This window comes from Amblyraja radiata, chromosome 28 (assembly GCF_010909765.2).
Source record: "Amblyraja radiata isolate CabotCenter1 chromosome 28, sAmbRad1.1.pri, whole genome shotgun sequence".
Classification (NCBI taxonomy): Eukaryota; Metazoa; Chordata; class Chondrichthyes; order Rajiformes; family Rajidae; genus Amblyraja; species Amblyraja radiata.
Window position 1 is genome coordinate 30,294,417 of NC_045983.1, and position 27,275 is coordinate 30,321,691.

Genomic DNA, 27,275 nt, shown 5'->3' on the forward strand with positions numbered 1-27,275 from the left:
CATTTGAAAATGCTGGACAAGCTCAGAATTAAAATGGCTAAATCTGTTTTGTAATTCTGTAAATTTACGATATAAATGTGTCTGAAGAAGGGTCCCAACCGGCAATGTCACCTGTCCACGTTCTCCAGGGACACTGCCTGACCCGCTGAGTTACTCCAGCACTTTGTATCTTCTTTTTGTAAACCAGCATCTCCTGTTCCTGGTTCCTACAATATAATTGTGTGATTATATAAAAATTGACAGCCAGAACTAATTTCTGAAAATAAATTAAGAAGTCTGCACATTGCTTATTCTGTCTTCTGTGACACTTTCCATAGGCTCCTCGGGATATTTTTATTTAATAATTGAATTTGTAGTGGAGGGTCACACGATGACGAAACAACGGGCTTCGTCTGAAGAAGGGTCTCGACCTATTTCCTTCTCTCCATAGATGCTGCCTCACCCGCTGAGTTTCTCCAGCATTTTGTCTATCTTCGATTTTTCCAGCATCTGCAGTTCTTTCTTAAACATTGTGTTGGAATGTGCATTTAATGGTAATCTTAATGATAATAATTTTTTATTATGTACAGTCGTATAAGCACCACCATTAAGACGCTTAAGGTGCATTAAGACAAACTGATGCAGTTGGTGCAGGCAAAATGTAGAAACAAAAAAACTGCAGATGCAGGCTAATACACAAAAGGATACAAAGTGCTGGAGTAACAGCGGGTCAGGCAGCATCTCTGGAGAACGTGGATAGGTGGCGTTTCGGGTGGGGAATTTTCTCCAGACAACACACAATCCGAACAGAACCATCAGCTCTGCGTGTTCTCCAGGAATGCTGCTTGACCCGCTGTGAGTTAGTGACTCCAGTCAGTGGAGCTGACCAAAGATCTTATCTTATCCGGGGCGCTGTAGGGGGCGCTGCTCTGGCAGCAGCCATGTCATGCAGCTCGTCAGTTTTTCAACTTTTTAAATTTTTTTAGTATGTTTTAAAGTCTGTATTTAATGTTTCTTTGTGTGTTTTATGTGGGGGGTGGTGTGGGGGAAACCGCTTCGGTCGCCTCCTCCACGGAGAGGCGAGTTTTTCCAGGTCGCCTCCCCCGTGGCCTAACATCAAGGATCGACGCGGCCTTTCCCGGAGACGCGCCCGGGGCTTCAGCGGCGGGCGCAGCGTGGACTCTCGGCGTGGAGCGGGTGAGCCCTCGCTGGGGCTCGCTGGAGGGGAGCGCTCCGTTTCGCTGGCCCGGGGCAGCCGGCAGCCTGAAGCCAGGGTCTGCAGAGCTCCAGCTGGCGCGGCGTCTACAGCCCGGGATCTCACGTTGGGGACCCGGGGGAAGAAGAAGCCATCACTGCCGGCCCGCGGCCGACTTCTACCGCGGGTCCGGCGTGGACTTACCATCACCCCTGGAGGGGAGCTTCGACCGCCGGCCCTGCAGTCTACGGTGCTTCTGGCTGCGGCGGGGACTTTAAATCTTGACCGCCGGCCTGCGGCCTACAACAACTTAAAGCCGCGGTCTCCGGTGAGGAAGAGCCGATCCTGGACTGACTCTGGACTCTGGTCCTGACCACGGGGGGGAAATGGAGGAGGACTGGCCAAATTTTGTGCCTTCCACCGCAGTGATGAATGCTGTGGTGGATGTTTGTGTTACAGTTTTATTGTGGTTGTGTGTTCTTTATTATTGCATCGCTGCAGACAACCCAAATTTCCACCAGCCTGGCTGTGTGGCAATAAATTATATCTAATCTAATCTAATCTTATAGCAGAGCAGCTCTAAGATCTTTGGAGCTGACGGTTCAGGACAGTAACAGCCAAACAGGAACCAGAGGGCGTTCTGCTCCCTTGACTCCTCCGACAGGACAAACAGAGGCAGCGCACATATAGATCACCGCTCTGCAAATAACCCCTGGGTTGGGTTTTAAGGAGGCGGGCCCCGTCACTTCTCTTGCAACGTGCTGTCTATTTATTTGGGTTTCCAACATTGAAGCCACCCGCATTTTGCGAGGCTTCAGCGGATTAACAGCCACAAATTATAAACGCGAGCAGGTGACTAAATCCGACGGCCAGTTGGATCCCAACCTATACATGTTAACGTTTCTTTTGCCTTAGATATGCGTTGGAGAGTTTTTGTTTATGTGCCAAACATTATCGGTGAGTGGATTTTTTTCAGATTTATGACATCTCTATTTATTATATATTTATTTATATATTAAATACGCGGATATGATGTGTGTGTTTGAGGAGTATGACTGATGCGCTGTTGAAAGGAAATGAATGGGTTTAATATTATTGTAACCTGATCTGCCGTCTGCACGTTTATAGGTTTATCACCTGGATTGTGCCCAGACAATTAACGTTTATTAATGTGCTACAACAGTGTCCTGTTGGAAAAATGCCTTTGCAAGAACCCCTTAATATGTTTTTTTTTCATCCCATATTTGCAGAGTAGTGATTTAATTTGAATGGTGGATGTTCATGTTAAAAATGTATTTGTGTGTATTGTTGCTATTTATTGGTATGACTATGGCAAATCAAATTCCTCGTATGTTGCAAAACATACTTGGCTAATTAAGTATGGTTATGATTTAGTGAAAGAGTAGTACAAATACCTTGGAGTGTACCTGGACAGCAAACTGGACTGGTCCAGGAACGCTGAGACCCTGTACAAGAAGGTACAGAGCCGCCTGCACTGTTTGAGAAAGCCCCTTCAACGTCTGCAGTGAGATGTTGCAGATGTTCCACCAATCTGTTGGAACCAGTGCCGTCTTCTTCGCTACCGTGTGCTGGGGCAGCAGGGCGAAGGCCGCTAGGATGCCAATAGGATCAACAAACTCATCAGGAAGGCTGGCTCTGTCCTGGGGGTGGAATTGGATTCTTGGGAGGTGGTCTTGGAGGGGAGGATATTCCTCAAACTGCGGAGCATCCTGGACAATACAGCTCACCCCCTCCATGACACACTGGTCAACCTGAGGAGTACCTTCAGCAACTAACTGGTTCCACCAAGATGCAGGACAGAATGCCACAGGAGATCCTCCTTCCCTGTGGCTATCAAACTGTACAACTGCTCCCCCTTCTGTCGTGGGGTAGACTGAGACTGACACCCATCTCCTTAATCCTTGCACATCCCCAAACCACACTCGTCACTTTATTTTCATGTTTCATGGATTTTGTGGTTTTTATGATTGTTGGCAAATTAATTTCCCTCCTGGGATAAAAAGTCCGATTGTATCGTATCGTATATTGCTGCTCCCTCTAATTCTTGCTAGTGGGACCTTGGTGTGCAATTTGAAACAGAAGATGCAGAAATAGGATGAACAGACAAGTATAAATAATTAAGTTACACATTTAAAAACGTGTGACAAGTGTAAAATTTGCGTTAGATCCTCGAATGGAAAATACAGTGCAGCACATTTTTAAATTGCTTAGTCATCAACTGCGTTAGCTGGAAAAACCTGTTTGCACCAAGTGTCCTCTGCTGTATTCTCTGTAATTAATAAATGAAATACAATGTCGGAAAGAAATTTAAGGTGGCAGTTACAAACTGTCAGTAAAATTCTACTAATAGACGAGGCACCAGCTCTCTGACACCTCATACCAACCCCTTGACCACAACCGTTGATTAGTGCGAGTGCCAAGGGTTATGGGGAGAAGGCATGAGAATGGGGTTGAAAGGGAAAAATGGATCACCCATGATTGAATGGCGGACAAGACGATGGGCCGAATGTCCTAATTCTGCTCCCATGAACCTATGAACCACCAGTCACCATCTCCCAGACCATCACCAATCTCATCTCTGGCATTCTCTCTTCCACAGCCACTAACTTGGTTCCCTAACTGCCCTTTTCTATCTCGCTCCCAACATTCACAAGCTGGATTGCCCTGGCAGATGCTTAGGGTGGCACGGTGGTGCAGCGGTAGAGTTGCTGCCTTGCAGCTCCAGAGACCCGGGTTCGATCCTGGTTACGGGTGCTGTCTGCACGGAGTTTGTGTGTTCTCCCAGTGACCTCGTCGGTTTTCTCCGGGTGCTCCGATTTCCTATTGATTTTACGGGAGCCTGAGGGGTAACTGTTTCACACAAAGGGTGGTTGGTATATGGAACGAGATACCAGAGTAAGTAGTTGAGCTTTTGCAATAACAAAATTTGAAAGACGTTTGGAGACGTACACGGATAGGAAAGGTTTGGAGCGATATGGGCCAAATGTGGGTAAATGGAACTGGCTTGGATGGGGCATCGACAAGTTGGGCCAAAGGGCATTTTTCCGTGCTGTATGACCGTGACTGATGAAAATGTGTGTCTATTAAATGGAGTTACTGCTTTAGGCCAATGACCTTTCATCAGAACTGAGAGAAGTTGGATGAAAAGCAAGCTTTAAGTTGGAGGGTAAATCTAAAAGGGAGAAACAAAATATTTGCACTTCCCAAAAGAAAGAGGAATACAAAGACCTAAATATTTGGAATGTAACATAGTGGGATTTTATTGATAGCTGGTAAATTGCACCTGGGTTTTGTATTCCTTTTTTTAAATTAATTATAGCGAGTAAAGCCGAGAATACCTTCTGTGAACATGTTTTTGTAGTTTATCCAGTTAATTAATAACATGTAAACTATTTTAAAGATGTTCAACAAAATATTTTCCAAGAGAATCCAAAGCATGTTTTATTCTCACCACCATGTTTCTGATCAAAATTAAAAAGGCCGCTAGGGTTTTAAATTAGCGTCTTTAATTATGAATCCATTTTCCTCATCCAATTTCTACACCTTCCATTTTTAAACGACATGCCTAGGTTCAACTCAAGAAACCGCAGAAGTAATTCAAACCACTATTCTGCAAGAATGGAAATAAAAGGCAAAACCAAGGAGATTCTTAGGAAAGCTGCTTCATTGACAATTTTGAGCTCTATTTTATTTAGTTTAAAACAGGCCCTTCGGTCCATCAAGTCCACGTTGACCATCGATCACCGATTGACATTAGATCTACATTGTCTCACTTTGTCATGCACTCCCTACACATTAGGGGCGATTTTAGAGGCTAATTAACCTGCACATCTTTGAGACGTGGGAGGAAACTGGAGCACAAGGTCATAAATGTTAGGAGAAGAATTAGGCCATTCGGCCCATCAAGTCACCATTCAATCATGGCTGATCTATCTCTCTCTCTCTGTAAAATATGTGAACATGCAAATAAAAACATTGTGACACTTTTAATTTTGATCAACTACACAAAGAAACATCATTTGCATTTGTGGATGATGAGATGGGAGGAATGAAATTCCAGGTGCGGTATCTTCTGCAACTGCACAGGAATGTGCCATGGGAAGATGGAGAGCAAATGTTGAAGGAGCTGGAAGTGGACTCTTGGACATCGGCAAGACCAAACGTAGACAGGGCAATCGTTTTGCTGAATACTTTTGCTCAGTTCGCATGGACCTACCTGATCTCCCGGTTGCCGAACACTTTAATTCCCATTCCCACACTGACCTTTCTGTCCCAGGCCTCCTCCATTGTTAGAGTGAGGTCAAACGCAAATTGGAGGAACAGCACCTCATTTTGCTTGGACAGCTTACAACCCAGTGGTATGAAATTGATTACCGAACTACAATCCCCTCTCTATCCCTCACACACCCAAGTCGTACCAGTTTCAAAGTCATCTTGTTGAGTCTCATTGTCTGTACTAATTTTCACTGAGCACACAGCTAACAATGGCCTGTTTCCTTTATCATTGTTACTTTTGTGCATATCTTTCATTCATTTGTTCTATATATCTCCACATCACCATCTATATCGCTCGTTTCCCATTTACCTCAGCCTGAAGAAGGGTCTCGACCTGAAACATCACCTATTCCTTTTCTCCAGAGACCCGCTGAGTTACTCCAGTTTTTTGTGTTTATCTTCGGTTTCTTTGCAACAAAATTCCACCCTCCACCAATTTGATAATTGAAAGTTGATTGCCCAATGTTCCATTCCATTGGCAACTTCACAATGAATAAAACAATCCATTCCTATGTGCAAGACTCACCTTGCACATTAGCCAGTTTTAGGGTAATTGGCCTCTGTAAATTGATCCTAGAGGGTAGGGAGTGGATGTGAAGGTGGGACAATATAGAACTGGTGTGAGCAGGTGATTGATGGTTGGCGTGGACACGGTGATCCAAAGCACCTATTTCATTGTTTCTTTCAAACAAGACCTAGGCATCATTCGATCATGGTTGATAAATGGCCAATAACAATTTTGATAGTGGCCACCTCCAAAACAATAGTCTGATCACCTTTTCAAGACGTGGGGCGGCATGACGGCGCAACGGTTATAGTTGCTGCTTTACAGCGCTAGACACCTGGGTTTGATCCTGACCACGGGTGCTGCCTGTACAGAGTTTGTACGCTCTTCCCATGACCTGCGTGGGTTTTCTCCGGGAGCTCCGGTTTCTTCCCACACTACAAAATCCTGTGCCTCTCCCCACAGGTTTGCAGGCTGATTGGCTTGGTAAAATTGTAGGGTATAAATGATTTGGGCTTGTGTAAGAGCAATGAATAACCAGTTTGGTCATGGCATCAAATTTGGCAGTGTAGTCGTTAGAAATGGACAGGTCAGGTGGGCAGAAGTGACGAATGAAATATAATCCAAGGAAGTCTGAGGTAAAGCATTTGGAGCACACGACATGACAAAGTAAAATATCTGAAATGTAAGATAGAGTCATACAGCATGGAAACATGTCCTTTGCCCCAACTTGCCATGCCAAACAAGATGTTCCACTTGTCCAAGTGTGGCACATATCCCTCCAAACCTTTCCCATCCATGTACCTGCCTGAATGTCTTTGAAAATATTGTTGCAACACCTGCCCCAACTACCTCCTCTGGCAGCTCGTTCCATATACCCACCACTCTCCGGGGGAAAGGGAGCCAAGTGCAATGATACTTAGTGTAGAGTGCATGGCCACAGATTTTTTAAGTTGGCAAGACTATTTATGTTAAGAAGGCATGAGGAACAGTGTCCTCTGTTTGTTAAAGCAGAGGAGAGAGGTCAAACTGGAACCATACAAATCCATTAGTTGGGCCACAACAGAAGCATAGTGGGTCATTCCAGTCGACACGTAACAGGCAGAATGTTATGAAATGAGAGCTTGCTGAACAGATTCATGATGATGGTTTTGGGGCTGGCAAATGTTAGTTCAAAAATTAACATTGACGGGTTTGTTATCTGATGAGTTCATAAGTGATAGGAGCAGAATTAGGCCATTTGGTCCATCAAATGTACTCCGCCATTCAATCTTGGCTGATCTATCTTTCCTTCTTAATCCCATTCTCTTGCCTTCTCCCCATAACACCCGATACCCGTCCTAATCAAAAGTACAGGTGAGGTGGAGCCATAATCAACTGGGATGGCTCTTGAGTTGGCAACAGTCCAATGGGAATAGGATCGCAGGTGGTTTGATTTGTACACAAATTGGCATATCTCCCCAGACTGTGCTAATGAACCTTGAATTAGTTGGGTTTTGCTTGTAGAGTTACAGAGTCTTACAGTGTGGAAACAGGCCCTTTGACCCAACTTGCCCACACAAGTCTACATGCCCTTTCCACACTAGTCCCACCTGCCTGCATTTGGCCCATATCCCTCTTAACCTGTCCTATCCTTGTATGTCTAAATGTTTCTTAAACATTGCGATAGTACCTGCCTCAACTATCTCCTCCGGCAGCTCATTCCATACACCCACCAACCTTTGCGTGAAAAAGTTACCCCTTAGGTTCCTATTAAATCTTTCTCCCTTACCTTAATCCTATGTCCTCTGGTTCTCGATTCCCCTATTCTGGGCAAAAGACTCTACTTAATCTATTCCTCTCGTGATTTTGCACATGATTTTGTAATATAACTAATAAATAGTTTAACTTTTTTCAATGTCTGTGTGGTTTTACAAATATAGCAGTTTTGCACTAATTCATGGACATTTTGTAAACATTTACCCTCAGTACAATTGAAGTGATCAAAGCATGAAGAACACATGCACTATGTTCTGATTATTCTGGTATCAGTATGCACTGTCTCCATACAAATAAGTTCTGGTCGTATTCATTAAAAAACACTTTACAAGAACATTTGTAACCAATTATATCTGTGGCCTTAAAATTAAAGTTCTGTCCTTGACAGAAATTGAGATTGTAACTAAGTCAGCTGTGGTTTAGAGAACAGAAATTTCTGCTTAACTTTTAAATATACTACAATGGCAATGTTAGTCAAGAAAAACTAAGAGTGTAATTGCATAAAACAAATGCTACAAATGGCATACTCCATTGTGGAAGAAAGCACTTTTAGTCTTAGCCATACTGTGAACTGTGAAGAGGATTATGATAAATGGGTATTTTAAAAATGGAGATTGACAGATTCTTGATTAGTACGGGTATCAAAACTTTTGGGGAGAAGGCAGGAGAATGGGGTGGAGAGGGAAAGATAAATCAGCCATGATTGAATGGCGCAGTAGACTTGATGGGCTGAATGGCTTAATTCTACTCCTTGATCTTATAGAGGTGTACAAAATCATGAAAGGAACAGATAGGCTAGACGCACCGAGTCTCTTGCCCAGGATAGGGGAATCAAGAACAGAGGACATAGATTTAAGGCGAGAGGTGACAGATTTAATAGGAACAATAGACAATAGGTGCAGGAGTAGGCCATTTGGCCCTTCGAGCCAGCACCGCCATTCAATGTGATAATGGATGTTCATCCCCAATCAGTACCCCGTTCCTGCCTTCTCCCCATATCCCCTGACTCCGCTATTTTTAAGAGCCCTATCTAGCTCTCTCTTAAAAGCATCCAGAGAACCTGCCTCCACCGCCCTGGACTCACCACTTTCTGTGAGAAAAAGTGTTTCCTCGTCTCCGTTCTAAATGGCTTATTCCTTATTCTTAAACTGTGGCCCCTGGTTCTGAACCTGAGGGGTAACTTTTTCCACACAGAGGTGGTGGGTATATGGAACAAGCTGCTGGAGGAGGTAATTGAGGTAGGTACTGTGACTACGTTAAAAACATTTTGAGGGATATGGGCCAAACACAGGCAGGTGGGCCTAGTGTAGATGGGACATGTTTGTCAGTGTGGGCAAGATGGTCCGAAGGGTATGTTTCCGCATTCTATGACTCTATGACTCCATCATTCTATGATTCTATCACTTTATGACATGATCTTAGCAAAGGCAGAGATTACTAAGATGCTGATGAAACAGGCAGAAGAAAGGCGAATAAAGTTGGAAAAAATGATGAATATAGATATTATGAAAAAGGAGCGACCTTATAGACATTGGGATATTTTTCTACAGATACCTGGAAGAGGTATGGATACACAAGTCATTGGAGGTGTCAGAGCAGATTGGGATGCATGAATGAGCCACACACACAAATCTGGGTTATAGAGCTGTAAATCTTCAGAGGGGCTGGAGGGGAACTGCGTCCATTAGGTGAAGGATCGAAGACTAGAGATCCTGGGTACAAAACATGAATGAAATTAAACGTAATTTGAGTACGAAGCCAATGTAGACAAGATGGGGTGAATGGGTTCCGTATGGGAGACCAGTCTGTAACTTGGCACTCCTTTGGGAAGATCGTTAAAAAGTATATTTTAAAGCAAATTTGAGCAAGTGTTCAAGGAATATTGCCTTTGTTTTGTCTTGTTATGAAAAGTTCCAATAAAGGAATGTGGGATGGAACAGGGAGAGGTTTATTAGTATATCAACATTCTCTGCTTTATCTAAAATCCAGGTCTTTTTTACATTTTCAGGTTACATAAGGCTACTTTTACTGCTGATTGGCTGGTGGCATTTCAATTATCCTACAATTTTTATTCCTTGCTATCTGACATCTGTTATTCTTGATGGTAAGTGTTCATCTTTAAAATGTATCCTTTGTGGGGGGGGGGGGGGGTGGGAAGGAGATGTTTTGACATAACCTGAATCTGCTTCAATTTAGTTTAGTTAGAGATACAGTGTGGAGACAGGACCTTTGTCCCACTGACTGTCCAGCGATCCTTGCACATGAAGACTATCCTACACGAGGGACAATTAAAAAAAAAAAAAAACGTTTATACCAAGCCAATTAACCCTGTACGTCTTTGGAGTGTGGGAGGAAGCCGATGTCCCTGGAGAAAACCCACGCAGGTCACAGGGAGAACTGCTGTGCTGCCCAATGTCTGAGGTTTCTAATCTTGGGGTTATGTAGCTATGTTGCTAGTTCTCTTAAATTTGGGATTCTACCGCATCTGTTTTCTTCTTAATAAAGCACAAACTTCCTTTTATTAATAATGAAAATAAAACTTTCCTTTAGCTCTTTAAATACAAACTGCTACTTAAATACTTCAAAATAGTGTATATAGGTTTTTGTTTGTGGGGGGGGGGGGGTTATTTTAAAAATAATACTTTTTTTAGACACAAGAGACTACAGATGCTGAAATCCTAAGCAAAATACAAAGTGCTGGAGGAACTCAGTGGGTCAGATAGCATCTTTATTTTAGTGTAGTTTATTGTCACGTGGACTGAGGTACAGTGAAAAGCTGCTTTTTGTTGCGTGCTATCCAGTCAGCGGAAAGAACTCTGTGGTGGGAATGGATAGGAGATGTTTTGGGTAGAGACTCTTCTTCAGAATGAAGAAGCATCCCGACCTGAAACATCACCTGTCCATTCCCTCTACTTTTTCAGCTCGGGTTTCACCAATCGAGGTAGAATTCATTACCCAATCTTCATTTATTACTGAAGTTATCATCTGTTAAGCATGTGAACATTTAACTTTATTAACAGATATAATTTTTGGATGCTCAGGATCCGTATGTTCACATTTGTTTTGCATTCTCCTCTGTTGCGTTTGTCCCTGGACTTAAGCTTGGGATCTCTTCGAACACAGTTCCCACTTAACCATGTTCACAAGAAGCGTTGCATGATATGAAAGGCCTGGATAGAGGGAATGTGGAGAGGATGTTACCACTAGTGGGAGAATTTAGGACCAGAGGTCATAGCCTCAGAATTGAAGGACGTTGAATTTCTTTGGTCATTGGGTAGTGAATCTGTGGAACTCATTACCACAGAAGGCTGTGGAGGCCAAGTCAATGGGTATTTTCAAGGCAGAGATAGATAGATTCTTGATTAGTACGGATATCAGGGGTTTTGGGGAGAAGGCAGGAGAATGGGGTTAGGAGGGAGAGATAGATCAGCCATGGTTGAATGGCGGAGTAGACAATGGGGTCGAATGGCCTAATTCTGTTCCTACTTATGAACTTTTATCTGTCAAACCATACTTTTTTTTTCTTGTCCTAAGTTAGTTTAGTTAGAGATACAGTGTGGAGACAACTATGGTTAGCACGCAACAAAAGCCTTTCACTGTCCCTCGGTACACGTGACAATAAACTAAACTGAACTGAACGTTCAAAGATAGGGTGCTCAAATTTTTACACAATATTCTGATTTATCTTGAGGTTTTGTTTTCCACAGAAACAATTTCAAATGTTAGGTTTGAGAGAAAAATGTATTTGAATATTTTTTTAGGATGGAGGAACATTTAAATGCTACGAATTTGGTGATGTTGTTTATTCTCCAAAGTTTAAAAGTAAATGATAACAATTAGGTTAGTTATCAATAACTGCTTTGAGCATTGGAGCCAGAGGGCACTTGTCTGGCCTCTGTTGTTATTTCTAGTGATTTACCACAGTGCTGCCCTAAGTGTGAATATATTTTGCATTTAATGTATCAGACCAAATATTAATCTCAAAAATGCAAAACACTATCATGCAAAATATTTTAATCATGTGATTAATTATATAAAGACATGATCATACGTTGTTATTGGAAGCTAGCAATTCTAATGAAGTGTGATGTAATGAGGGATGACTGATTCTTTCTTTGTGCTCTTTTCAAAATTCTGTAGATGTCTCAATGAAACGTACTGGTCCTTTAGCAAGTGAAGACTTTCACTCCGGCATCTTGTTCAATGATCATACAGAACATTCAATTCATCCTGTGCCAGAGGGTGTATTTTCATTTTATTACCAATTAATCCAGCAAGGCTGGTTATTGGTAAAGCTTTAAATTGGTGTTGAATATTTCAACAGGTGGCAAAAGTGGAGAAACTAAGTGGAGTACAACGAGGAAAATCCAGGAGCCACGTGGGTTTACAGTGACAAATGTTTATAAATAGTTTCCATGCTGAGTACTGTATTAAATGTGGTATGGAATAAGGTCTACATGCCAACACTAACTCGGGCATACGTGTTTTCCAATTTGATGAGCTAATTAACAGCCATAAATAGCACTCATCATCAGTCTTCCATATATTTACCCTGAGATATTGATTTACAAAATGTTTCAACTGTTACAGGTATAGATGGATTTGCAGCTCGCCGGTTAAACCAGACATCTGAATTTGGAGCCTGGTTTGATGTGCTTATTGACAACATTGGGCGTAGCATGATGTGGAATTCGCTCTACAATGTAAGTGCGAAACAGTTATTAGCTATGAAAACGACTGTGTGCAACAGAGCACAAAATTAGCCCATTTCAATTGACGCATGGCCACTTCTTCCAGTTTGCTTCAGGTAAAGGAAAAGGGGAGCGATGCACAAGTTAAATAAAGAGAGAACTTACCGCAGTAGCTCTAGTAAGATCTCTCCTGAGGGTGGAAGCTGTAATAATGATGTGTGATTTTGCGTAAAATGAGACACTTCTATTGGAATAGAGAAACCATGCACTATTTAATAGAGATTGTAAAATTACCACCACAGAGACATTTAAGGGCCTGTCCCACTTGGCGATTTTTTTCGGCGACTGCCGGCATCATTGACTAACGTGTCAGGTCACCGAAAAAGTCGCGGCGTGATGCAGCGGTGACGCGGCGTGATGCAGCGGTGACGCGGCGTGATGCAGCGGTGACGCGGCGTGATGCAGCGGTGACGCGGCGTGATGCAGCGGTGACGGGGCGTGATGCAGCGGTGACGCGGCGTGATGCAGCGGTGACGTGGCGTGATGCAGCGGTGACGAGGCGTGATGCAGCGGTGACGCGGCGTGATGCAGCGGTGACGCGGCGTGATGCAGCGGTGACGGGGCGTGATGCAGCGGTGACGCGGCGTGATGCAGCGGTGACGCGGCGTGATGCAGCGGTGACGCGGCGTGATGCAGCGGTGACGCGGCGTGATGCAGCGGTGACGCGGCGTGATGCAGCGGTGACGTGGCGTGATGCAGCGGTGACGTGGCGTGATGCAGCGGTGACGTGATGCAGCGGTGACGTGGCGTGATGCATCGGTGACGTGGCGTGATGCAGCGGTGACGTGGCGTGATGCAGTGGTGACGTGGCGTGATGCAGCGGTGACGTAGCGTGATGCAGCGGTGACGTGATGCAGCGGTGACGTGGCGTGATGCATCGGTGACGTGGCGTGATGCAGCGGTGACGTGGCGTGATGCAGCGGTGACGTGGCGTGATGACATATTGACGCGCGGTGTTTCCTCAAATGTCGCAACTTTTTTTTTGTCGCCGCTGGATTTTGAAACGTTCAAAATCTTTCGGTGACCCTGATATGACGCCGGCAGTCGCCGAAAAAAATCACCAAGTGGGACAGGCCCTTTATTCACTTCAGAGTGTCTCTAATGCAACATCGATCACTTTAACATCCTGACTAGGAGTGAGGAGAGGCTGTAGGAAATTTTGTTGCAGAGTGGGTTGTTATATCGATGAACATCTTGATGCTAAGATTGGTTGAGATGGTGATAATTTTTGAATGAAAAAGTAAACAAACACTTTAAGAAAATACTGAAGTTAGGCTCGGCGACAGATAAAAGTACCATGGATGCTCTAGATTTAAATTAAGAAAAGCTGTAAATAGTGCGTCACAAAGCATCTATGAAGAGCGATTTTAAAATTAATGTTTCAGATTGATGATTTAGAGAAACAGCATGGAAACAGACCTTTCAGCCCACCACCAAGTCTGCGCCGACCAGCGATCACCCCATACGCTAACACTATCCTACAGAGTAGCGATGATTTATAATTTACAGAAGCCAATTAACCTACAAACCTGTGTGTCTTTGGAGCTTGGGAGGAAACCGGGGCACCTGGAGAAAACCCACGTGATCACAATGTACAAACTCTGTACAGTCAGCACCCCTAGTCAGGATCAAACCCAGGTCTCTGGTGATGGAAGACAGCAACTCTACCCTGTTCATCATGATGAATGAAAATATCATTCATCATTTTCAATAGGAAAGAGTCACATCGCCCGTCCATTCCCTCCAGAAATGCTGCCTGACCCGCTGAGCTACTCCAGCACTTTGTGTGTTTTGTTATGGATATGAAAAATTGGTCACCTCCATGTAAACGTCTATCGGTTGAATGAAAAGAGATTGCAGATAACTGCTTGTTTTTATTTTATTTTCCAGTGGGGCCATTTTATGAGCAGCTTAGAGTGGTGTGTTTTCGTCTGTACACACAGCTCCTTGGGCTCTGAATGGAAGAAGAAGTTTGAGAAGAGTCCTTGGTTGATTCAGAAAATCATGTCAAATGGTACGATAACTACTTTATTCATTTATTAAGCAAATTTACATTTACATGGAAAATTACAATTTCCATCTGGTTGTCAACCAGTAAAAATGTTTGCTTTAGATATACAGCGTGGAAGTAGGCCCTTCGGCCCACAGTGTTTATGCTGACCAGTGATCCCCGTACACTAACACAATCCTATACATTGGGAAAATTTACTTAAAAAAAATATCAAAGCCAATTAAACAACACATCTGTACGTCTTTGAAGTGTGGGAGGAAACCGGAGCACCCGGAGAAAACCCACGCGGTCACGGGGAGAACGTACTAACTTCATACAGATAGCACCCGTAGTCAGGAATGAACCTGGGTCTCTGGCGCTGCAAGGCCAGCGGAGGAACAAAATTAATCCCAGTAATTTAATCTTTATCGCTCACAAATAATAAACTAGGTGACAATAGGGAAATAGTAGTTAGTTCTGCTTACAGAATCTTAATTTGATCAATCTCACACTGATTGTGAAAACTGATTTTATTTCATTTTATATTTTCAAAATTCATTCCAAATTTGCCTTTTAAATTTGGATTAAAATAATATCATAGTCTGAAGTTATTGGTTGGACTGCTTATCCGAGGAGGGGGGAAATGTAGCCATTGGCAAACGAAGCTTGTCAAGACTTCTCCATATTAAAATAGAAACTTGGTGAGTACATGATGGCGAATTATTTTTATATGAAATCTGCCCTTCAGACTATGGACTGCCTCTGTGCTAGGTGCCATGTTGATGTACATTTTTTATATCTTTAAATTTCTGTGGAACCAGTGTATATGGAGATGTAAACCATGTGGATAATTTTATTGTTTACACCCTGAGATGGCATTGGTAATGTGGTAGAATTGTTCAAATAAAACCATTTCTGCAGCAGAACTGAATGTAGGCTAAATATAGATTATAGAAGTGGGTAAGTCATTTAGTCCCCAGGTACCACATTCGTTCCTGCTGAAATAAGCAGTTTCCTCTTTCAACAGGTTGTAGGAAGAAGTAAAACAATTTGTGGTTAAGTTCTCTTGCTGTTGTAATGCAGCTGGATCCTAACAGGGTGAAAATATGTACAATAAGGGGAAGGTGCTTGATAGACACAAAATGCTGGAGTAATGCCCCTGTCCCACTTAGGAAACCTGAACGGAAACCTCTGGAGACTTTGCGCCACGCCCAAGGTTACCGTGCGGTTCCCGGGTTTTTTTGTCAGTCTCCCTAATGGTCGAAAGTGGTTTCCGCTTCTCCAATGTTCTGGCGATTATTTCAAAAAATTCAAAACCGGCCGCGACTAAAAATAAGTTGCCAGTTTAAAAATCGGCAATTTTTTTAGTCTAAGCCGGTTGCGATGCTAGTTGAAGGTGGTTGCCGGAGGTTGCAGGTGGTTGCCGGAGGTTGCAGGTGGTTGCCAGAGGTTGCAGGTAGTGGAATCCGGCAACCACCTTCAACTAGCATCGCAACCGGCTTCGACTAAAAAATTACCGATTTTTAAAACGGCAACCTATTTTTAGTCACGGCCGGTTTTGAATTTTTTGAAATAATCGCCGGAACAAAGAAGAAGCGGAAACCACTTTCGACCAATAGGGAGACTGACAAAAACCTCCGGGGACCGCTCGGAAACCTTGGGTGGGGCGCAAAGTCTCCAGAGGTTTCCGTTCAGGTTTCCTAAGTGGGACAGGGGCACCCGTCTCATTCCATCTCTGGATAGAAGGAATGGGTGATGTTTCGGGTCGAGACCCTTCTTCAGACCGAGTCAGGGGAGAGGGAGACACAGAGATAAGGAAGGGTAAGTTTGCGGAATGAGACATCAAAAGAGACGAGGATCAAGGAAAATGTAGAATAGATCATTGTTAGTTAGGAGAAGGTGACGACAAAGCAAGCAAAGATAAAATATAATCGGGGATAGTCAGACTGTGTGCAGATGATACAACGGTGATTGGCCTCATCAGCAACAACGATGAGTCGGCCTACAGGGAGGAGGTCCAGCACTTAGCAGCATGGTGCGCTGACAACAACCTAGCCCTTAACTCCAAGAAGACCAAGGAGCTCATTGTAGACTTCAGGAAGTCCAGGGGCGGCACGCACACCCCCATCCATATTAACGGGACGGAGGTGGAACGTGTTTCTAGCTTCAGGTTCCTGGAAGTCAACATCTCCGATGACCTCTCTTGGACCCACAATACCTCAACTCTGATCAAGAAGGCTCACCAGCGTCTCTTCTTCCTGAGGAGACTGAAGAAGGTCCATCTGTCTCCTCAGATCCTGGTGAACTTCTACTGCTGCAACATCGAGAGCATCCTTACCAACTGCATCACAGTATGGTATGGCAACTGCTCTGTCTCCGACCGGAAGGCATTGCAGAGGGTGGTGAAAATTGCCCAACGCATCACCGGTTCCTCGCTCCCCTCCATTGAGTCTGTCCAAAGCAAGCGTTGTCTGCGGAGGGCGCTCAGCATCGCCAAGGACTGCTCTCACCCCAACCATGGACTGTTTACCCTCCTACCATCCGGGAGGCGCTACAGGTCTCTCCGTTGCCGAACCAGCAGGTCCAGGAACAGCTTCTTCCCGGCGGCTGTCACTCTACTCAACAACGTACCTCGGTGACTGCCAATCACCCCCCCCCCCCCCCCCCCCCCCGGACACTTATTATTATTTATTCAAATCATTTGCTATGTCGCTCTTCCAGGGAGATGCTAAATGCATTTTGTTGTCTCTGTACTGTACACTGACAATGACAATTGAATCTGAATCTGAATCTGAATCTGACTGGTTGGAGAACGAGTAGGGGGAGGGAAGGAGAGAGAGGGAAAGCAAGGGTTACTTGAAGTTAGAGAAGTCAATATTCGTACCGCTGGTCCTTGCGTCTATTTGCACTCCTGATGCAGGATGTCCATGGTTGAAAGTTTGACCCTGCATTGACACCCTGGGATAAAAATGAGCCTTTGCAAATTGTATTTTGCATAACGGTCAGGATGCATTCACAGGAGTGCTGACGTATTTGCTGGTAAAAGAGTTCAATGTGGCATTGTGTATAAAGAGTGATCTGTGCTGCTGAGATAGTTGCATGAAACCTGTGATACATCATCCCAAGGCTTGATGTGGAGAGATCACTAGCGAGGGTGGGTATGTGGTGAGTGGTGCAGCCGCTCGGCATTTAGAGCTTTGTCAGGACGGTCAGTGCGTGCACTATGATGTGTGTTGGGCAATTGCATGGGTATTGTTACCACAAATGTCTGGGTGGTGCAGATAAAGAAACGGGGAGGCAGCAAAATCCAACTAGACATGATGAAAGAGATAGGATCCAGGTGGCATGTCAACACATGGTACCTCTCCCCACCACTGGTCCACACTCATTGTGCTGGTTAATGTACAGACCTCATCCCTGTATTTCACTGCTGAGCAGTCCCACCACCAACACCAGCCCTTCTGGCAACCTCTCCTCCCGCACCCAAACAGTGGCTGATTCACATAATGGAGGGCAGGCATTCACTCCAGATTCCCAGCACAACCTGAGCAGATTTAATTCTCAAAAACATTAGGGGATATACCTTTGATCATTTCGAAGAACACCTCCGCTCGGTCCGCACTAACCAACCTGACCTCCAGGTGGCTCAGCACTTCAACTATCCCTCCCATTCTGTATCCAACCTCTCTGTCCTGGGCCTCCTCCATGGCCAGAGTGAGCAACAGCAGAAATTGGAGGAACAGCACCTCATATTCCGCTTGGGGAGTCTGCATCCTGGTGGCATGAACATTGAATTCTCACAATTTTGTTAACCCTTGCTGTCTCCTCCCCTTCCTACCTCTCCCTTAGCCCTCGGGCTCCCCCCCCCTCCTTTTTCCTTACTTCTCCCCGCCTCCCCAGACCCCCCCATCAGTCTGAAGAAGGGTTTCGGCCCGAAACGTTGCCTATCTCCTTCGCTCCATAGATGCTGCTGCACCCGCTGAGTTTCTCCAGCATTTTTGTGTACCTTCGATTTTCCAGCATCTGCAGTTCCTTCTTAAATACCTTTTAAGTATTTGGATATATCAGTGGCTACCAATGTGGTCCATGTTAGTAACATTTTCAAGAACAAATTAAAACTTTAAAGTGGAAAGGTGGGTCAGGCAGCATGTGTTTTGGAAGGAACTGCAGATACTGGTTTATGACAAAGATAAACACAAAGTGCAGGAGTAACTCGGCAGGTCAGGCAGCATCTCTGGAGAAAAAGGATGGTTGACGTTTCGTTTCGGGTTTCGACTGGAAACGTCAACTATCCATGTTCTTCAGAGATGCTGACGGACCCGCTGAGTCACTCCTGAATTTTGTCCTTGGTAAACCAGCAACTGCACTTCCTTGTTCCTACAGCACTTTAAACCGACAGCTTTGCCAACCAACTCTCTCCAGCGATGATAGTTTGAATGTCAGGGGTTATGGGGAATGGGGTTAGGAGGGAGAGATAGATCAGCCATCATTGAATGGCAGAGTAGACTTGTTGGGCCGAATGGCCTAATTCTGCTCCTATCACTTATGACCTTAGTATCTGCTGCAGCATGCTCATGGCCTGTAATGCCAAGTGTGTGGCAGAAGCCCAGGAGTCTATCGTGACAAAATACTGGTCAGGTCAGGAGGGAGCTCTGCTCTCTTGGTCTCTCTCCTGGCCAAAGGCTGTAGAACTTGATCTTAATCTAGGGAATAGATGTTGAAATATAGACCTCTATGCAAGTTGGTTTTCTAATTTATTCAACTGAAATATTAAATATTTGAGTTATAGTTTAACCTCACAAGGTAGTTAAAAACAATATAAATTGTGGGGGGTTTTGAGTTGTGAAATTCTAATTTAATAATTTCAACCAAATTTTATGGAAAATTACTTTTGTATTTTGAAAATGTGTGAGGGGGAAAAGAGTCAACTTTCACTCTGGGAATTGGCATTTCTCATTACTGGCCACGATACAGGTTTTTACTGATCTGGGTGGAGTTGGCTGACAACTTGGCATTCCAACGCACTTTCGTGGAAGGATTCCTTCATGCTCCTCCCTGGCCTGCTGCCTGTAGGAGCCAGATCAGGTCAAGGGCTCCCTCTTCCCCCCCCTCCCCCCTCAGTGTGTCCTAGTGAGAGAGCAAGAGACTCAAGCACTCAAGTAGTTTCCACGCCCAGTTACAGTCAGCTGAAGTGCAACTTTGCTGAGGGACTGGGAAGTCATCCAAAGAAATCTAATGCAACTTGGCTTAAGGACAAGACTGTGCGAAAAAAAGTCACACTATTTTCTCTAAGGATTGACTGTAATGAATTTTGAACTAATTGATAAGAAGATAAGATATGATAAAAATGAGTGTATTGATATATAATGGTTCTGATTTTGCTAGGTTGTACAATGTAACTTTTGCTAGATTTTGTGCCTTGTGAGCTCCAATGATTTCCTGGCTCTGGACACCCAGTGAAATCCAATGACTGAGCGCGCCTGCTGAGATTCCCCAGCACTTAACCCCATTTATGCACGACCTGTTCATTTCAGCAGGGAATCATAATATTGCACAGAAATCTAAAACAGGCCACTTTTCTCTTGAAATGTTCTATATGGTTATATGTGTGGTTAAAGTTTTTACTGCATTTCATTGTTACCTGTAACTTTGCAGACATTTACAGCTTTGAAAGCAAAGCCAGGGGGCACGGCTTTACTGTACATCAAAGGTCTGCAAGGAATTTTTTGGACGAGGGTTTATTTGCTATGCCACGTGTGACTCAAGATCCCACCACAACTTGAAGTGGGGGGGGGGGGGATGGTTGTACCTTACAGCTAGACTTCAGCAGCACCAAGCCAGCTTTACCCTAGGGCTCTAACCCTGCTGGTCAGTTTAGTTTAGATATACAGCACTATAACAGGCCCTTCGGCTCACCGAATCGATCAGCGATCCCTGCACATTAATGCTATCCTCCACCAACTAGGGACAATTTGCATTTATACCAAGCCAATTAACCTATAAACCTGTAAATCTTTGGAGTGTGGGAGGAAACCGAAGATCTGAGAAAACGAACGCAGGTCATTAATGCATATCCAGATCCCTTTTAAATATGAGAGTTTCTACATCCATTGTCTGTTCAGGCAATGAGTCCCAGACCCACGCCCATCTGCATATTATGTTTTTTGTTGCAAATATTTCTCAAATCCTACTGCCACTGAGGTTAAATCTATGTTCCACATTTACAGACCGAGTTAAGGAAGACATGCTCTTGCTCTGCACCTTATCGCAGCCTCGATTTCTTAACCTTCAATTATAACCTTCATCGCTCACTTTTTCCAATATTCATATTATCCAGTTAGCTTGGGAAAACTGCTGATGTTTCTTTGCTATTCCTGAGAGGTAGGAAGAAACCATGTAATTGGAGGCCTATCAGTACACTAAGAGTTGTTGGAATGTACTTACCTAAAATACTGCATGCGTTCACCAGGGTTTATAGTTAAAAGCTCAAATACACACCGGTTATGTAAAGTGGAGGCATAATCCACACATTTGGATGAGAACATACAGAGCAAGATTAGCAAGTTTGCTGATGATACAAAAGTGGGTAGTTTTGCAGATAGTGAAGATGGTTGCAGCAGGATCTGGATCGATTGGCCAGGTGGGCTGAGGAATGGTTGATGGAATTTAATACAGAGAAGTGTGAGGTGGTGCATTTTGGGACATCTAACAAGGGCAAGACCTACACATTGAATGGTAGGCCCCTGAGGAGTGTTGTAGAGCAGAGGGATCTAGGAGTGCAGGTGCATGGTTTCTTGAAGGTCGAGTCGCAGGTAGATAAGGGGGTCAAAGGCTTTTGGCACATTGGTCTTCATCAGTCAGAGTATTGAGTATAGAAGTTGGGAGGTCATGTTGCAGTTGTATAAGATGTTGATGAGACCGCATTTAGAGTATTGTGTTCAGTTCTAGGCACCATGTTATAGGAAAGATATTATCAAACTTGAACGGGTTCACAGAAGATTTACGAGGATGCTGCAAGGACTAGATGGTCTGAGCTACAGGGAGAGGTTGAGTAGGCTAGGTCTCTAGTAATTTGAGCATAGGAGGATGAGGGGTGATCTTATAGAGGTGTATAAGATGATGATAAGAATAGATCAGGTAGATGCACAGAGTCTCTTGCCCAGACTAGGGGAATCGAGGACCAGAGGACATAGGTTCAAGGTGAAGGGGAAAAGATTTAATAGAAATCTGAGGAGTAACATTTTCACATAAAGGGTGGTGGGTGTATGGAATAAGCTGCCAGAGGAGGTATTTGAGGCTGGGACTATCCCAACGTTTAAGAAACAGTTAGACCGGTACATGGATAGGACAAGTTTGGAGGGATATGGACCAAGCGCAGGCAGGTGGGACTAGTGTAGCTGGGACATGTTGGCCAGTATGGGTAAGTTGGGCCTGTTTCCACGCTGTATCAATGTATGATAAATATAAAGGGAAATGGAAGCAAAAAAACTATTCTGTACAAATGGGGAGCATGCCTTTCACCATCAAACTGGTTTATTAACAATCCCTCATCCACTCCTTCAATATCCTGCCCCATTTCCCTTGCTTTGATGTATTCCTTTCATGTAGTTAAAATTCAATCAAATTATTAGACACTTAATAAAATCAATATTCAATCTTTTAAGGACTGAGGAAAACAGGTCAGGTACAGCATTTGTTCAGGGAGGAACTGCAGATGCTGGTTTAAACCGAAGACAGACGCAAGTTGCTGGAGTAACCTATTCCTTTTCTCCAGAGATGCTGCCTGATGGACTGAGTTACTCCAGCCTTTTGTGACTGTCTCGGGTAAAGCAACTGTATTCTTGAAATTCTCTAATGTTCTATCCATGTAAATGTTCTATCTTCAGATTTCAGGTCTTCTCTAGGAACATGGGCCATCAGTGGAATACACATACTTCCCATTTGGTTGTATGGATACCAGAAACTGATTTTAACAAAGACACTTGTGCTGCCTGTAACTGCTGCCTCTGTCTACAGCCAGTGGTTTGTAACAGGATTACTCATCTCTGGAAGGATACTTTGTATGGGTGCGGAGGTGAGAAAAACACTGGCATTTAAACATTAACAAAAAAAACCTTATTTCCAGAGCAGTTAACCGAGAGATTTGTTTCCATTTACAGCTCTGGTGTATCTGGATCCATATCGTATTCCTTGTACAAAATGAAGACAAAGGAAAATAATGGACAGATTATCTATTCACTCAAGACTAGTTTACTCAGGAACTCGACTCTGTTGAATGAAGGTAGTCGGACACTGCAATACAATTACATACAGTATAATTCAAGATTTAAAATGTTTTCACTGAACTTGTTTGTGTTAGTCCATTTATTTGAGGGAGAGAGTTTTAAATTCTTGAACATTTTCACCATGACAAACCTACATGTCAATAGTAGTATTGTCTACACTTCTAATTGAAACTTTCAAAAGGTATTAAATGTTATTTGCTTTAATTATTACGTCTTGATTATGGATTAGTTAGGGAATAATTCTAAAGTTACTGCATTCTTTTATTTTTGAAGTAAATAGCGAGGGAAAAGTGCAGAGATTTACAAGGATGTTGCCAGAACTTGAGGGTCTAAGTTAAAGGGAGAGGTTGGGCAGCCTAAGACTTTATTTCTTAAAGTGTGGGAGAACGGAGGGGTGATTTTGGAGATGTATAAATTCACGAGGGGCAGAAAGAGTGAATGCACGGTATTTTTTCCCAGGGGAGGGTAAAATCAAGAACTACAGGGCATTGGTTTAAAGTGAAGAGAACTTTTTCCATTCAGAGTGGTGGGTATGTGGAACGAGGTGCCAGAGGAAATAGTTGAGGCAAGTACAAGGACATTTAAAAGATATTGGGAAGAAAGGTGGAATCAGGAGTCTTTCGTTCTCCACTTATCCCTCCATCCTTCCCTGCTGCACCAACTTATTTGCCAATCAAGCCCTCCTTTCCTGTATCCACCTATCACTCACAAGCTCTTGTCAAACGTCCCCGTCCACCACTTTACACTGACTACTCTCCAACTCCATACTCTCAGTGTAGATGAAGTGTCTTAACCCAAAACATTGGCTATTTCCCTCCACCGATGCTGCCTGTTCAGAGTTCCCTAGCTGTTCTGCACCTCTTGCAACCGTTTCCAGCATTTACAGTCTCCTGTACCTGCAACCACCCCGAGTCGAGTTTGAGCACTGGACATTTTGTTTTCAATTGATGAATGCAGTGTTCATTTCATTTTTTTTCCCCCTTGAATTCAGCTAGGAAACCAAACTAGCTCTGCAGCTGTAAGTCATGGAAAGGTATAAGGAAATAGGAGGAGTAATGCCCCTGTCCCACTTAGGCGATTTTTTAGGTGACTAGGCTGTCGCCGGGGTGTCGCCTGTATGGTCTCCTCAGTCGCCCAAATAATTTTTTTTGGAATGTTTAAAACTTTTTGGCGACCGTGGGCATGTCGTAGCTTGACTTCTCCTGACTTAGGTGCTGTCGAAGGTTGTTGCCAGGGTGACATAGGTTGTCGCCGGTGCGGACTTTGGTGAATTTCATTTGCGACTACCTACGTCAACCGGCGACTGAATTGTTTTACCTTGTCGTAGCTTGTCGCGGGTGGACGTAGGTTGTCGTAGGTGGACGTTCTAAAGGGTCGCCAGATGTTTGTAGACATTGTCATAGGGGGTTCCATTAACCTGTGTCCTTATAGGAAGGAACTCCAGATGCTGGAGAGAAGGAATGGATACTGTCTATCTCATTGAGCTACTATCTGTAATATCTAGACTGCTTCAGGTCTCTTCATTGTTTCTGTCCCCGTTCCCCATGACCTTCAAGCTTCTAAACTCCCAGTGATATTGATCTAAATTTTCCCTGCTTTTTTCTGTCATCGTCTTGTAGGGGTAGCAATGGATGACCTGAGGTGCTTTCAGTTTGGAAGCTGTTATTGCCAATGTAACCATTTGGAACAGCAGAGAGACTGCAAATGACAGAAAGCGGGAATTAGTGTAGAGAATCTACTCTCCTACAATAAACTAGCTTGCCATTATGGTTAAAGGGGCATGTAATTTTCCTTTAAAAAAATATGATCTGTCCATTTGTTGTGAAATTCTAAGACCAGCTAGCACTTTAACACGCGAGGACGTACATGGAACTGCACAGGATTTCAGCCTTCGTGTTTTGTTGAAGATGCCAGAATCTGCAGTGCCTCATGTATACATTTTAAGTCTGTTTTCACTTATTTATGGTTCATCTTAAAGCAATTACATCACCAAACATGTTTATTTTTCTCTTCCTCAACAGCTAAGACAAAAGCAGTGTTTCATTATGCATTAAGCTTACAAGTTAGATATTTAATTCTAATAGCAGCACAGCAGGTAGCTCTAAGATTGCCTCTCATAGAAAGAAAACACAAACAAATCTAATTCCAGACATTTGTTTTTCTCTGTTAAAAGCGGGCAGGACAAGACATTGTAGCCTATACCAGAACAAGTTATAATCTGAAAATAAAGGAGAAATTTTAATAATATTAAATGATTGCTCTTTGATTATCAAGTTTACTGGGGATTCAAACTGACTGCATTATTGCTGTATGTTTATTTATACTTCCATGAACTGAAGCAAAATGTCAGCCTTGAGCATGTTAATAAAATCAGTTATTAAAATATTGTAGATATGACAACGTTTACAAGATTCACAACTTAAATCCTGGAGGGATATAACAGCGCGAGATATGTTCTTGAAGAATTGCAGACAATCAATTTTTATCATCATGTTCTTAATTCGCACAAGTATTTATAGAGCAGGTGCTGATTGACCAGGACCACTTGGTAAAAGCCAGGTTTGGGGTGAGCCAAACTATGATGTACCATAGGATCACCTGTCTACAATTAAACTCTCCGGTGCAAATCTATTCCAAGCAATTTTATGACAAAAAGACAGCAAACAACTAGGAACCATTCCGTAGGAACAACTACGGCATGATGAACCTCGCTATAATTCCGTTTTTTTTAAAAAGTGGCCCTAATCATTAATATTGCTTTGACCCAACTTTATCAGATTAGAAGGCCCTATACAGAAGGCACAATTGATAAAACACATCTTACTAATTCATCTCCACTAGCTTGTAACAACTGAGTAACATAAACCCTTAAAGCTGTAAAGTAGAAAATAGGCCAATTAATCAAGACACCAGAAGAAAAAGTATTTGCAATTGGTTCACTGTTAAAAGATATAGCTCCAATTTACATCAACATTAAACGGTATTCATCTTTGATAAATCAGCAATATTGCCATAAAAAGTCGCTGGAACAACAAATAATATTATCTGTGCCCTTAATGAAAGTCAGAAGCAACAGCAGGACAGTGAACCTAGTGTACTTATTTTTTTCCATTTTAGATGTATGATATTTCTACTTCATGCATTCAGTATAGAAAGTACCCGAGAATACAATGCATGTTTCTTTGCAGACGAAAATACTTGAGTATGCAGCAAATCTGAACTCTTATTACAAAACTCACAGCTTAAGTATCAAGACAATACGATTTCCTGACTACTTAATTCCAAAATGTATTACCAGTGCTATTGTTTGATGAATCCACACAAGCTTTTAACTTGCCATTAGGAAACAGTTAATGGAGCTTTAAATCATAATAGGATTTTTAAAATTCATAAGGTTGTGAATATAACAGTTAATTAGGCCAGCTGATGTGAGCATTTTTATGCTAACGGAATTATATAAAACCTCAAAGCTGCTTAAGACTATTGTACATCCAACATGTGGCCATACCAACTAAACAATCCGCGGATGGTCTTCAATATCCACAAATATCTAGAAATGGTTGCCCTCGTTGCGAGACTATACTATCATGTCCCAAACTCTCGTCATGCTACAAATGCATTCCTGTGGTTACTAAATATTGGAAGAAATGCCCTGGCAGCACATCACTAGTGTCATTCTGACAATAAAGGTATAAACAGTATGGCTCCTTACAAGCATAGCAGTGGCAAGAGGGCATTTGAGATGGCAATTTGAAGACCTGGTTTTATTCTGATTTTATAATGCCCTTTTCACTAAATACAAAACATACTTGTAATCCTGCAGTGCCGACCTCCCTTAAAAAAAACCATGCACTGCTCTTAATTTCATTCATGCAGATGATTTGCATTTAAACATTTTCTAGGCACAATTTAGGAAAATCATTGCTATTTCATGTTAGTTTACCTCATGTATTCATAAAGAAAACAAACTTGCTGGAAATCTGAAAGAAATTGAGAAATAGCTGGAAACACTTAGGACAAACAGCATCTGAGGGATGAGAAGAAAGAGTTCCTGTGTCAGGTCAAGTACCTTTTTTTGAGGACAATGCAAACTCAACACATGCAAGTACACGTACACCAGGAGCAAAAGGAATCCACTTCAATCTGTTTCACCAGTCTGCAAGGACATGACTGATCTGATTATATTTCCAATTCTTCACCCTCTTGCTAATCAAGAATCTAGCTACTGCTGCCTTAAAAATATTCAGACAGTTCAGAAGATGGTGCAAACAAAGTTGCAAAGACTTGGCATACCAAGAGGAAAATATTCTGCCTCGTGTTAAATCTACGATTCAGTTTTAATGGCGCTACTCTTCCCAAGTTCTAGATTCTCTCACCATTCACCCTCACAACTCCTCATGATCTTATATTCAATATAATCACCCCAAACTCTTCTAAACTTAACAGATATAAAGTTTAGCCTGCCTTGTAACAGAACCCTGAAGGGTCTCGACCCGAAACGTCACCCATTCCTTCT

The 27,275-nt window shown here is 43.1% G+C and overlaps 1 protein-coding gene across 3 annotated transcripts; it reads left to right on the plus strand.

Annotated features, from left to right (window-relative positions):
• The first annotated feature begins 1,885 nt into the window (after positions 1-1,885).
• On the plus strand, positions 1,886-25,484 carry LOC116989061. 3 transcript variants are annotated; one of them, XR_004416120.1, is made up of 7 exons: positions 1,887-2,131; positions 9,742-9,837; positions 12,324-12,436; positions 14,375-14,498; positions 22,361-22,548; positions 22,634-22,755; positions 25,151-25,484. XR_004416120.1 is itself a non-coding variant. In XM_033046208.1 (6 exons), exons 1-6 carry the CDS (start codon positions 2,092-2,094, stop codon positions 22,691-22,693), a joined length of 621 nt encoding a protein of 206 aa, XP_032902099.1. In that variant the 5' UTR covers positions 1,887-2,091; the 3' UTR covers positions 22,694-25,484. The 3 variants fall into 3 exon arrangements, 2 of the variants coding, with proteins under 2 accessions (XP_032902100.1, XP_032902099.1); XM_033046208.1 differs by having other exon boundaries at positions 22,634-25,484; XM_033046209.1 differs by lacking the exons at positions 9,742-9,837; positions 25,151-25,484 and having other exon boundaries at positions 1,886-2,131; positions 22,634-22,963.
• The last annotated feature ends 1,791 nt before the right edge of the window (positions 25,485-27,275 follow it).

Coding starts and splice junctions, on each gene's coding strand:
- LOC116989061 (XM_033046208.1), top strand. CDS start 2,092: ATGCGTTGGAGAGTTTTTGTTTATGTGCCAAACATTATCG. Junction 2,132..9,741: donor TTATGTGCCAAACATTATCG/GTGAGTGGATTT, acceptor TTACATTTTCAG/GTTACATAAGGCTACTTTTA. Junction 9,838..12,323: donor GACATCTGTTATTCTTGATG/GTAAGTGTTCAT, acceptor CAACTGTTACAG/GTATAGATGGATTTGCAGCT.